Source organism: Phyllobates terribilis, unplaced genomic scaffold (genome assembly GCF_046119375.1).
Source record: "Phyllobates terribilis strain yellow unplaced genomic scaffold, ASM4611937v1 Scaffold_13__5_contigs__length_258822181, whole genome shotgun sequence".
Classification (NCBI taxonomy): domain Eukaryota; kingdom Metazoa; phylum Chordata; class Amphibia; order Anura; family Dendrobatidae; genus Phyllobates; species Phyllobates terribilis.
Window position 1 is genome coordinate 90,310,474 of NW_027362773.1, and position 12,821 is coordinate 90,323,294.

The following is a 12,821-nucleotide window of genomic DNA, read 5'->3' on the forward strand; positions in this document are numbered from 1 at the left end:
GTAGTGTTACTTTCCATACTGCGCAAAAAACCTAGATCAGGTGTAATGTTTTGGTATTTTTTCGCATGGGATGCGGAACAACCTTGCTGTGGTGTCGATTTCGATGCCAAAGAGCCATATCTTTGTTGTGGGGCCTATGTTTTTGGTTGGGCATAATGGGACTCCAAACCGACAGGACATGTTTGTGAATTCGTTGAGTAAGGGGCAGTGAAAGTGGATGACCAATCGTCACGGCCCGCGGAGGGGCCACCACAGTCAGTGAATCCTTCCTTATTTAGTATAGAGTCTACCAATACTTTGGGCGTAGTAGCCCAACTGCGAAGCAAGCTGCACGCCTGTGTATCTAATAAGATTTTTTTACTGCATCTAACCCAGCCAATCATTTGATAGTATTGCTAGTAGCAGAGTCGCATGGGCTCTAAACCTTGCATAGCCTGGGCATTTTTTGAGATGTCTAAGGATGACCCAACTCATGTCATCTGTAACATTTGTCACCAAAAGCTAAGTAGAGGCCCAAAAAACAATAGTTTGAGTACTTTATGCTTGAACTGTCACATGGATATGAAGCATAAGTTGCAGTGCGAAGCTCACTGTGCTACAATGCGGCCTAGCGGGCAGGTCCAACCACCATCTGCCCCACCTGTGTCATCCTGGGGAGACTAAAAGCTTTAGGATTTTGGAAAATCACCTCACCAACCATTTTAAGCCACTCTGGGGCAATTGATGCCACTTAAGTGGTGTCTGTGCCACAATTTTTGGAAAAAATGGAGACTCTTTTTGGAGTCCCCTTGCTGTGTTTTACATGACGTTGGCATCGTCAATTCCTGGTGGGTCGGGTCTCTATCCCCCCTTTTAACCATAAGAAAGTAAATACACTATGGCTTGGGGTAACACAGATGGTTGAGTCTGAAGAGCTGTTTACTCATACTATAGCCTGGGAATCAGAGGTCTGCTGCAAAGCTTCAGTGTCTGCTAGTCAGCGGAGTAGCCACCGCCTGTAGATCTAATTACAAATTTTTAACTGCATCTAGCCCAGGCAATACTTTGAGCCTAGTAGCAGTGTCTGCTAGTCAGCGGATTATCCCAGCTGTTAAGCAAGCTACACCACCTGTAGTTTGGACACTTAATTTTTTCAAAGGAAATGCTTCGGGCCCCCGGGACACTCAGTGAAGAGCATCGGGGGAGGCACCCCAAGGCACAGGGGCTGGGACTGGCGGTAGGACGCCTTGCGGTGGACCGCCAAGCTCGATCAATCCTTATAAAAGCTTTTTAACTGCAGCAGCTTTAGTGGACCCTACTGGAGCTGGAATTACCGCGGCTGCTGGCATCAGACTTGCCCTCCAATAGATCCTTGTAAAAGGATTTAAAGTGTACTCATTCAAATTAGAGAGACAATTTAAATTACAGAGCTTAGACCTGCCTTCACCACGGGGGAGCTCGACCCACCAGCGGACAGGCACCAGTATTGGGAGAGGGGGGCTGGCAGTCAGGGTCCACCGCAGCTCTGGCACAAACCCGGCGACACGCAGGTCGCACGGGCAGGAACGGACTGGCCGTGTCGGCTTCTCACTTTTTTGGTTTTAGAAGGGCGTGACATGCCTATATCTGTGTCTCCCCCTCCTTTTACTCCCCCACCTCTTTCTTTTCGCATGACTATATTTACTTGTCACTTTTCCATGTGTTAGTTGTGTCTTCTGAGCAGTTTGTCAGGTTTTGGACACCTTTGAAGATGTTTTCTATGTGTTTCTATGTGTTTTTGTTTGCCTGCCATTGGTTTTAACGGTGTTCGACGAACAGTTCGGCGAACACACCGGTGTTCGACGAACCGAACCCAAACACTACGGGGGTGGCTCAACACTATTTAGCAAATAAATGGTTGTCATGTGGAACCTGGAGAAACTGACATGCTCACAATGCTCCTCCAGAGTATGTGAATTAATCAATGTCATCTGGGTAAATCACCACAAGTCTACCCACCAGTGAGCAAAAAATGTATGAAATTTTGAAAGACGGCCGGAGCATTGATTAACCCAAATTACATCACTAAATTTTCAAAATTACACTGAGGAATATTGAACAGGGCTGTGGAGTCAGAGTCCGAGTCCATTTTGATGGAGTCAGTATAAAATGAACCGACTTCAACTCCTAAAATATATAATAAATTGGGTACAGTAGTTCAATGCCGTTTGTGGGGAATATTTTTTTCATAAGAATTTGGGAAAGTTATGAAATGTCCTGTAAATATCTGTCCTATCCCTGATCTAAGGATCTAGACTTTTAGCTGAGATGAATCTGTGCTACAGTAAATTAAACATGAGCCATGTATGAGGGAGTCGGAGTTGGTGTCATGGAAATTGAGGAGTCTGAGTCAGAGGTTTAGCTTATCGACTCCACAGCCCTGTAATTGAATGCGGTCTTCCATTCGTCACCCTGACGTACGAGTATAAGGTTATATGCCCCTCTCAAGTCACGTAGGAAAACCATGCAGCTCCAGATAATTGGTTAAACAGGTCTGGTATAAGGGGTAAATGATAGGGATTGTGAACCGTTATTTTATTAATCTCTCTAAAATCCAAGCACAAATGCAACCCTCCAACCTTTTTTAACAAGACAACCCCCCAAGTCGACTGGAGAGGTGGATGGCTATATATGAGGCTACGACCACACTATCAGTATTTGGTGAGTATTTTTTCTCAGGAGTGGTGTAGCATCGGCGTCTCTGCCCTCTGACGGTCAGAGATGCCGTCCCCCTTACCGCCGCGCTCCTGGCCTGGCATCCTCCTGCTCCCCTGCTGCTACTGCCGGCGTGCACAGTTTCCCGGGCACTGTGCTTAGGGCGCGCGCGCTTCCTCCCTCTTAAAGGGGCCGTGCGCGCCGTCCTAAAGAGTCCCCAGCCAATGGCCGGAGGACTTCTCATATATAAGGCACCTCCTCCAAAAGTACACAGAGCAAGGTTGTTGCTCTGTGTACTAAACTCTGCTTCAGCCCTCAGGTCCCGCTGCCAGTCTGAGTACCAGTCTGCCAGCCTGACGTCCAGTCCACCAGCCTGACTACCAGTCTAGCCCGACAGTCTACTACTGCCCAGTCCGCCAGTCTGTCTATGGGCTTGGCCAGTCCGCTTATCCAGAGCCTTTACCTGTTACCTGTCTCCGCCAGCCAGTACACACTCCAGCCCGACAGTCTGCCTACGGTCCAAACCGCCAGTCTGTCTATGGGCTTGGCCAGTCTGCCTACCCGGAGAACTTACCAGTACCTGGCGTACCTACCAGCCTGCCTACCTGGAGGCTCCTGCCTGTTACCAGTCGTGCTGGCCACCCTGCCTACCTGGAAGCTCCTGCCAGTTACCCGTGGTGTCCGCTGGTCCGTCTACCCGGACCACCCGTCAGCCTGCCATCAGTCCCTGCCATCTGACCCGTGGGAGTCACCTGCTCTCATACAAGGTCTGGCCCAGAGTGGCACCTGATCCCTCTGCTCGGTCCCTCCCTGGCTCATGGAGTCGATTGAGCCGCCATGCGACCTTGGTCAGTCCGAGTAGATACTTAGTCACGCCCCTCTGGACCCTCCTTGCACTGCAGCACAGAGGTTCCACCACCCGGATCCGTAACAGTTTGCACAGGCCATGGAACCCAGTGGCCCCCTGGCCCCTACGCTCTCTGACCTGCACCAGGTCTCACGTCAGAGAGCCCAACAGGAGACTATCCTGTCTTTTCTACGGACTGTCAACTCACGCCTGGACACACTGTCTACCCTGTCTGTGTCCGTCTCTTGCCGAGCGGCACCCGCTCCGGCGGCATCTCATTCCAGTGGCGCTATGGTGTCCGGCTATGGACCCCGGCTCTCGGCACCTCCACGTTTTGCTGGTGACCCCGCCTTAGCTCGGGGCTTCATAAACCAGTGCACCCTGCACTTCGAGCTCCTGGTGCACCAGTTCATCTCCGACCGGCCAAGGTGGCATTCATCATGTCTCACCTCACCGGAGAAGCACTGGCATAGCTAAACCCCCTGTGGGAGAAAGGGAACCCCCTGGTGTCTGATCTCCGGCTTTCCTCGCTGCCTTCCGGAAGGTCTTTGATGAACCAGGATGAAAATCCTCTACTGCCTCCGCTCTTCTCTGTCTCCGTCAAGGGAGTCTCACCGTGGGTCAGTATGCCATACATTTCCGGACCCTTGCATCGGAACTTGCTTGGAACAATGAGCCCCTAGTGTCCGTCTTCTGGGAAAGTCTTTCCAGACGGATTAAGGATGAGCTAGCCGGTCGGAACATTGCTTCCACCCTGGATGATCTAGTGTCATTGGCTACCCGGATTGACATCCGTTTTCAGGAACGTGCCAAGGAGACAACCCAGGAGAGAAGATTTCCACGTCTCGCGCCAACTTTCCAAAAGCCAGTACCGCAACCAACAATTCCCCGGGCACGCTCGCACGAAACCATGCAAGTTGACCAAACCAATATGGCAAAATCCCGCCTGGAGACACGCCGAATGGAGGGGAGTTGATTCTACTGCGGCAGTAAAGAGCATCTGATCCGTTCATGCCCGGTGAAGTCGGAAAACTCCAGTGTCTATGACCTCTTCGAGAGGTCATCCTAGACAAGAGTAAAACCTCTCAGGCATTGACCCTATCTGTTTGTATTTCCAGTGGCAAGACCCACTTCTTTGAGACAGCCCACCTTGATTCCGGAGCCGCCGGCAATCTCATCTCACAGGCGATAGTGGAGCGGTACCAGATTCCTACTATACATCTGGCTGAACCGTTGTCGGTCGCCTCTGTGGACGGAAGGCTTCTTCCCGTGAACATCCTGCTCATCACAGAGCCTGTAACTCTTCAGGTGGGAATGCTGCACTCGGAGAAGGTCTCCTTTCACGTGCTGTGCAGTCTCTCCTATCCTCTCCTGCTTGGTCTGCCCTGCTTACAGAGACATGAACCCGTCCTGAATTGGAGATCCGGTGAAGTGCTCCGTTGGGGTCAAGGATGCCATGAGTCCTGCCTGATTCTGGTCCATCAAGCCCGACCTTCGTCTACTCCGGCTATCCTACCTCATCTTCTGGCACCTTACTGGTCCTATGCAGATGTCTTCTATAAGGAGGCAGAGACACTACCACCTCATAGGCCATACGATTGCCCCATCGACCTGGTACCTGGTGCTACTCTACCCCGTGGGCGTATCTACCCATTGTCACTGGCCGAGACTCGGGCCATGTCTGAGTATATTGAAGAAAATCTTGCTAGGGGATTCATCCAGAAATCTACCTTCCCGGCTGGAGCAGGATTCTTCTTCGTAAAGAAGAAAGATGGCTGACTGCGCCCCTGTATCGATTATAGGGGACTCAACCAGATTACCATCATAAACAAATACCCTCTGCCGCTCATCTCTGAGCTGTTCAACCGCCTTAAAGGCGCGAAGATCTTCACCAAGCTCGATCTTCATGGGGCGTACAACTTGGTCCGGATCTGCCAGGGAGACTAGTGGAAGACGGCTTTCAGTACCCGGGACGGCCACTATGAATACCGTGTGATGCCCTTCGGTCTCTGTAATGCCCCAGCCATCTTCCAAGAACTAGTTAACGACATTTTCCGTGACCTCTTATATTCATGCGTGGTGGTATACCTGGACGACATCTTGGTCTTCTCTCCGGATCGACCCACACACCGGAGGGATGTGTGTCAGGTTCTGCTTAGGCTCAGGCAGAATCACCTATACGCAAAATTTGAGAAATGCCTCTTCGAGCAGACCTCTCTTCCTGGGCTATATTATCTCTAAGACTGGTCTACGAATGGACCCCGAGAAGGTCTCTGCCGTCTTAAAGTGGCCCTGACTGGAGGGGTTGAAGGCGATTCAGCGATTTCTGGGCTTTGCTAACTATTACCGCCTCTTCATCCCGCATTTCTCCTCCCGGACTGCTCCCATCTCTGCGCTCAGCTGTAAGGGAGCAAATCCTAAGGAATGGATGTCCGAAGCGGAGGAGGCCTTCATCTCCTTAAAACAAGCCTTCTCTTCTGCCCCGGTGCTGCACCGTCCAGATTTCAACAAACAGTTCTTTCTGAAGGTTGATGCCTCCTCTTCCGGAGCCGGAGCGGTGCTCACCCAGAAATTCCCGTCCGGGAGAATGGTAACCTGCGGCTTCTTCTCCAAGCTGTTCTCCTCATCCAAGCGCAACTATTCCATAGGAGACCGAGAACTGCTAGCTATCAAATTGGCACTGGAGGAGTGGCGATACCTGCTGGAGGGGGCTCTCCACCCGGTGGTCATCTACACTGACCACAAATCCTGGCCTATTTACAAAACGCTCAAAGACTCAATCCACGTCAGGCCCGGTGGTCTCTGTTCTTCGTCCGTTTCTTCTTTACCCTACATTACCGCCCGGCGGACAAGAACATTACAGCCGACGCTTTGTCCCGATCCTTCCTGTCTTCCGATCAAGAGGAGGAGCCTATGCACATCATCGACCCCTCCAAAGTGATGAATGTGGCTCCGTTGGACCTGTCTTGTCTTCCACCTGGCAAGACATTTGTAGCGGTTCCGGATCGTAAGAAGGTTCTTCACTGGGGCCATTCATCTAAACTAGCCAGCCATGCTGGCCAGAGGAAGACCTTCCTGCTCATTACCCGGCATTACTGGTGGCCTTCCCTGCGTAAGGATGTTGTGGATTTCGTCACGGACGTGTTATGTTCTGCTACCAGAGCTAAGGAAAGAGAGGAGATCTGTCCCTACGATAGAACTCAGCTTGATCCCTACGATGTAACAGGGAACCTGATCCTGCGATCAGACCTGCTAAAGTCCTCAGCTAGTCTGTACGGAGACCTATAGATGTGGGGAAGGAATCCCTACAAGTACTAGGGACTGGGAGCAAAATGGACACCTCCTAACAGAAATAGTAGCAGACAGACAGACAAACAAAATATAAAGAGCACAGAGGTCCGAAGACCAAGCAAACTAACAGAGTTAGATACTGAGCACAGGCTAGCTAAAGAGTAGTAATACAATGAAGTCCAGCAAAGCCAGAAGGGCGGAGCAGGACTAAATAGGCCAACAAGGTCATGTGACCAGCAATAGAAAAAACCTAAGAGCAAGGTTCTAACAGTACCCCCCCTTCTAAGAGGATCCTCCGGATCCCCTAGGACCAGGCTTATCAGGAAATCTCCTGTGAAACGCTCTGATAAGTCTGGACGCGGAAACATCATCCGACCTCACCCATGAGTTATCCTCGGGTCCAAAACCTTTCCAGGCCACGAGATACTGCAAACTACCTCTATACCGTCTAGAATTAAGGATGCGAGAAATTTCATATTCCCCGTCCTCCACCACCGGAGGAACAGAGGCAGAGGCGTCACAATCCGACACAACAGCTTTTTTCAACAGAGAGACATGAAACACCGGATTAAATCTCCAGGAGGTAGGAACCTCCAACCTAACAGCAGATTGGTTGACAACCTGAAGCACCTTAAAGGGCCCTACAAACTTGGGACCCAATTTCTTAGAAGGAATCCTCAACCGCAGATTCCTAGAGGACAACCAAACCATGTCACCAACAGCGAACAAAACCTCCTGTCGTTTCCTATCAAAGTAGTCTTTAGATTTTCTGTTAGCCTCCTGAAGATTACCACGCACATCCGTCCAAACTCTCTCCAAATCGCCGGAAAAATTCTCCTCCTCAGGCACGGCAGATACCAACTTGGAGAACGACCCAAACGACGGATGTCTCCCAGAACAACAAAAAAAAGGCGAACAACCAGCAGAAGAAGATGTATGATTGTTCAGAGCAAATTCAGCAAGTGGCAGAAACTCAGACCACCCCTCTTGATTGTCTGCCACAAAACAACGCAAGAACTGCTCAACATCCTGGTTTTTCCTTTCTGTCTGGCCATTAGATTCAGGATGATATCCGGATGAGAACGACAAATGAACTCCCAACCTGTCACAAAAGGCGCGCCAAAAACGAGCCACGAACTGAGGTCCCCTATCAGAAACAATGTCAGTAGGAACGCCATGAAGTCTGACAATTTCCTTGACAAAGGCCTTAGCGAGAGTCTTAGCGCAGGGCAGTTTGACGAAGGGAACCAAGTGACACATCTTGCTAAAACGGTCCACGACCACCCAGATGACAGTAAAACCCTCAGAGGGGGGAAGGTCAGTTATAAAGTCCATAGTCAAATGTGTCCAAGGAGCACTGGGAACCTCCAGAGGGCAAAGTAACCCCGCAGAAGGAGTATGTGAGGACTTAGATCTAGCACATATAGTACATTGACGCACCCACTTAATGACTTCCTTCTGCCATCCAGGCCACCAAAAACTGCGACCCACCAGTCTCTTGGTCTCAGAGATTCCGGGATGACCTGCCAACCGAGATTCGTGACACTCAACAAACAAATCTCTCCTAAAGGTCCCAGGCACAAACAACCTCCCATGGGGAGTGTTAGATGGGGCATTCTCCTGTGCTTTAAGAATCTCATCTTCCAAAACGGAGTCCAAAGCAGCAATCACAACACCTTCTTGTAAAATGTTCTCCTCTTTCTCAGCACCGACTATGGGAGAAAAACTGCGAGACAAGGCATCCGCCTTAACATTCTTAGTACCTGGGATGTAAGTAACGGAAAAATTAAACCGCGAGAAAAACAGTGCGCACCTAGCCTGACGGGCATTCAGGCGCTTGGCAGCATCAAGATATATCAGATTTTTATGATCCGTAAAAACCTGAACGGGAAATTCAGCACCTTCCAAGAGGTGGCGCCAGTGTTCAAATGCGAGTTTAATAGCCAATAATTCCCGATTACCAATATCGTAATTCAGTTCAGTCTCCGAAAATTTTTTTGAAAAAAAGGCACAGGGATGTACTCCATCCCCGTTATCCTGAGACAATACTGTGCCAACCCCCACAGAGGAAGCATCAACCTCAACCAAAAACGGCTTAGTCACATCAGGCTGCATAAGGATGGGAGCAGAGGTGAACCTCTCCTTGAGATACACAAAAGCTTCAATGGCCTCAGAAGTCCACTGAACCGCATCAACACCTTTCCTGGTGAGATCGGTCAGAGGTTTGACAATAATAGAAAATTTTTTAATGAATTTTCTTTAACCCCTTAAGCCCCGCGGGTGGTTTGCACGTTAATGACCGGGCCAATTTTTACAATTCTGACCACTGTCACTTTATGAGGTAATTACTCTGGAACGCTTCAACGGATCCCCCTGATTCTGAGATTGTTTTTTCGTGACATATTGTACTTCATGATTGTGGAAAAATTTCTTCGATATCACTTGCGTTTATTTGTGAAAAAAACGGAAATTTGGCGAAAATTTTGAAAATTTTGCAATTTTCAAAATTTGAATTTTTAAGCCCTGAAATCAGAGCGATATGTCACACAAAAGAGTTAATAAATAACATTTCCCACATGTCTACTTTACATCAGCACAATTTTGGAACCAAAATTTTTTTTTGTTAGGGAGCTATAAGGGTTAAAAGTTGACCAGCGATTTCTCATTTTTCCAACAAAATTTACAAAACCATTTTTTTAGGGACCACATCACATTTGAAGTCACTTTGAGAGGTCTTTATGACAGAAAATACCCAAAAGTGACACCATTCTAAAAACTGCACCCCTCAAGGTGCTCAAAACCACATTCAAGAACTGTATTAACCCTTCAGGTGCTTCACAGGAATTTTTTGAATGTGGAAGAAAAAAATGAACATTTAACTTTTTTCACAAAAATGTTACTTTAGACCCAATTTTTTTTATTTTCACAGGGGTAACAAGAAAAAATGGACCCCAAAATTTGTTGTGCAATTTCCCCTGGGCATGCAGATACCCAATATTTGGGGAAAAAACACTGTTTGGGCGCACGGCAGGGCTCGGAAGGGAAGGAGCGCCATTTGACTTTTTGATTGTAAAATTTGCTTGAATAATTAGCGGACGCCATGTTGTGTTTGGAGAGCCCATGTGTGCCCAAACTTTGGAGCTCCCCCACAAGTGACCCCATTTTGGAAACTAGACCCCCCAAGGCACCTTTCTAGATGCATAGTGAGCACTTGGAACCCCGAGGTGCTTCACAAATTGATTCGTAACAATGAAAAAGTGAAAAAAAAAAACACTTTTTCATTTTTATGAATCAATTTGTGAAGCACCTGAGGGTTCCAAGTGCTCACAATGCATCTAGATAGGTGCCTTGGGGGGTCTAGTTTCCAAAATGGGGTCACTTGTGGGGGAGCTCCAATGTTTGGGCACACAGGGACTCTCTAAATGCAACATGGTATCCGCTAACAAATTGAATGGAAAATCGGCTCAAATTGTTAGCGGACGCCACATTGCGTTTGGAGAGCCCCTCTGTGCCCAAACTTTGGAGCTCCCCCACAAGTGACCCCATTTTGGAAACTAGACCCCCCAAGGCACCTTTCTAGATGCATAGTGAGCACTTGGAACCCCCAGGTGCTTCACAAATTGATTCGTAATAATGAAAAAGTGAAAAAAAAAAACACTTTTTCATTTTTATGAATCAATTTGTGAAGCACCTGGGGTTCCAAGTGCTCACTATGCATCTAGATAGGTGCCTTGGGGGGTCTAGTTTCCAAAATGGGGTCACTTGTGGGGGAGCTCCAATGTTTGGGCACACAGGGACTCTCCAAATGCAACATGATATCCGCTAACAATTTGAGCCGACAATTTGTTAGCGGATATCATGTTGCATTTGGAGAGTCCCTGTGTGCCCAAACATTGGAGCTCCCCCACAAGTGACCCCATTTTGGAAACTAGACCCCCCAAGGCACCTATCTAGATTCATAGTGAGCACTTGGAACCCCAGGTGCTTCACAAATTGATTCATAAAAATGAAAAAGTGTTTTTTTTTTCACTTTTTCATTTTTACAAATCAATTTGTGAAGCACCTGGGGGTTCCAAGTGCTCACTATGCATCTAGAAAGGTGCCTTGGGGGGTCTAGTTTCCAAAATGGGGTCAATTGTGGGGGAGCTCCAAAGTTTGGGCACAGAGGGGCTCTCCAAACGCAATGTGGTGTCCGCTAACAATTTGAGCCGATTTTCCATTCAATTTGTTAGCGGATACCATGTTGCATTTAGAGAGTCCCTGTGTGCCCAAACATTGGAGCTCCCCCACAAGTGACCCCATTTTGGAAACTAGACCCCCCAAGGCACCTATCTAGATTCATAGTGAGCACTTGGAACCCCCAGGTGCTTCACAAATTGATTCATAAAAATGAAAAAGTGTTTTTTTTTTCACTTTTTCATTTTTACGAATCAATTTGTGAAGCACCTGGGGGTTCCAAGTGCTCACTATGCATCTAGATAGGTGCCTTGGGGGGTCTAGTTTCCAAAATGGGGTCACTTGTGGGGGAGCTCCAATGTTTGGGCACACAGGGGCTCTCCAAACGCAACATGGCGTCCGCTAACAATTTGAGCCGATTTTCCATTCAATTTGTTAGCGGACACCATGTCGCGTTTGGAGAGCCCGTGATGTGCCTAAACAGTGGAGCTCCCCCACAAGTGTCCCCATTTTGGAAACTATACCCCTCAAGGATTTTATTAAGGTGTATAGTGAACATTTTGAACCCAGAGGTACGGCACATTATTTGTTTACATTAGGTCATCATATTGAATAAGTTGTCATTATTCTTGAGCGCAAGTGCTCGCTACTTGAGTTTGCATCGGGTACTCAGGTATGCACCATGTACAGCGTGTGCTCGAGTGACATGCTCGAGTCCCTGCTCCGCATGTTTCACGGTTATTAGACACCCAAAAAAAAACATGCGGGGATCGCTCGTGCATGGCAGGCAATCCCCGTAAAGCTTTTTGGCCGCGAAGCATATGGGGCAGAGACTCGAGCATGTCACTCAAATACCCACGATACTCAATGCATACCAGAGCACCCGATGCAAACTCAAGTAGCAAGCACTTGCTCTCAACACTAGTCGCCATATCGTCATCTTTTTTTCTTACTTTTGAAAAAAATCCCAACCCCAGCCCTAACCCCAGCACAACCCTAGCCCCAGCACAACCCTAGCCCCAGCACAACCCTAGCCCCAGCACAACCCTAGCCCCAAACCCAGCCCTAACCCTAGCCCAATCCTAACCCAAGAGTTTATTTTTGACGCCGTTCCTTGTGCGGTATAAGTGATTAGACGACTTTATTCTTCGGGTCGGTGCGATTACAGCAATGCCAGAATCATATGGGGTTTTTATGACTGACAGCTGTCACACACTAAAAGACACATTTTTTGTAAAATCTAGTTTTTGCATCGCCATATTTTGAGAGCTATAATTTTTCCAGATTTTGGCAGACAGTCATGTGACGGCTCGTTTTTTGCGGGATGACTTGACGTTGTTATTGGTGCCATTTTCAGGCACGTGACATTTTTTGATCGCTTTCTATTCCGATTTTTGGGAGGCAGAATAAACAAAAACCAACAATTCAGGAATTGTTTTTTTTTTTTTTTTTTATTCTGTTCCGCGTGTGGTAAAATTGATAAGGCAGCTTTACTCTTCGGGTCAGTACGTTTACAGCGGTACCACATTTGTATCATTTTTCTGTGTTTTGGCGCTTATACACAATAAAAGCTATTTTATAGAAAAAAATATTTTTTAGTATCGCTTTATTCTGAGAGCTATAACTTTTTTATTTTTCGGCTGATGGAGCTGTATGGCGGCTTGTTTTTTGCGGGACGAGATGACGTTTTCAACGGTATCATTTTTATTTATATGCGTCTTTTTGATCGCGTGTTATTCCACTTTTTGTTTGGCGGTATGGTGATAAAGCATTGTTTTTTGCTTCGTTTTTTTTTTTTTTTTTTTACCGTGTTCACTGAAGGGGTTAACTAGTG

The 12,821-nt window shown here is 47.8% G+C and overlaps 1 protein-coding gene across 1 annotated transcript in view; it reads left to right on the forward strand.

The window, feature by feature from the left end:
• The window catches only part of LOC141173598 (uncharacterized), a 154,522-nt gene that overhangs the window by 102,565 nt on the left and 39,136 nt on the right, over positions 1–12,821 (forward strand). The window contains exon 9 of the mRNA XM_073657898.1: positions 4,639–4,816. Within this exon, the coding sequence (XP_073513999.1) occupies positions 4,639–4,816 (178 nt within the window). The remainder of the gene's footprint in view (positions 1–4,638; positions 4,817–12,821) is intronic.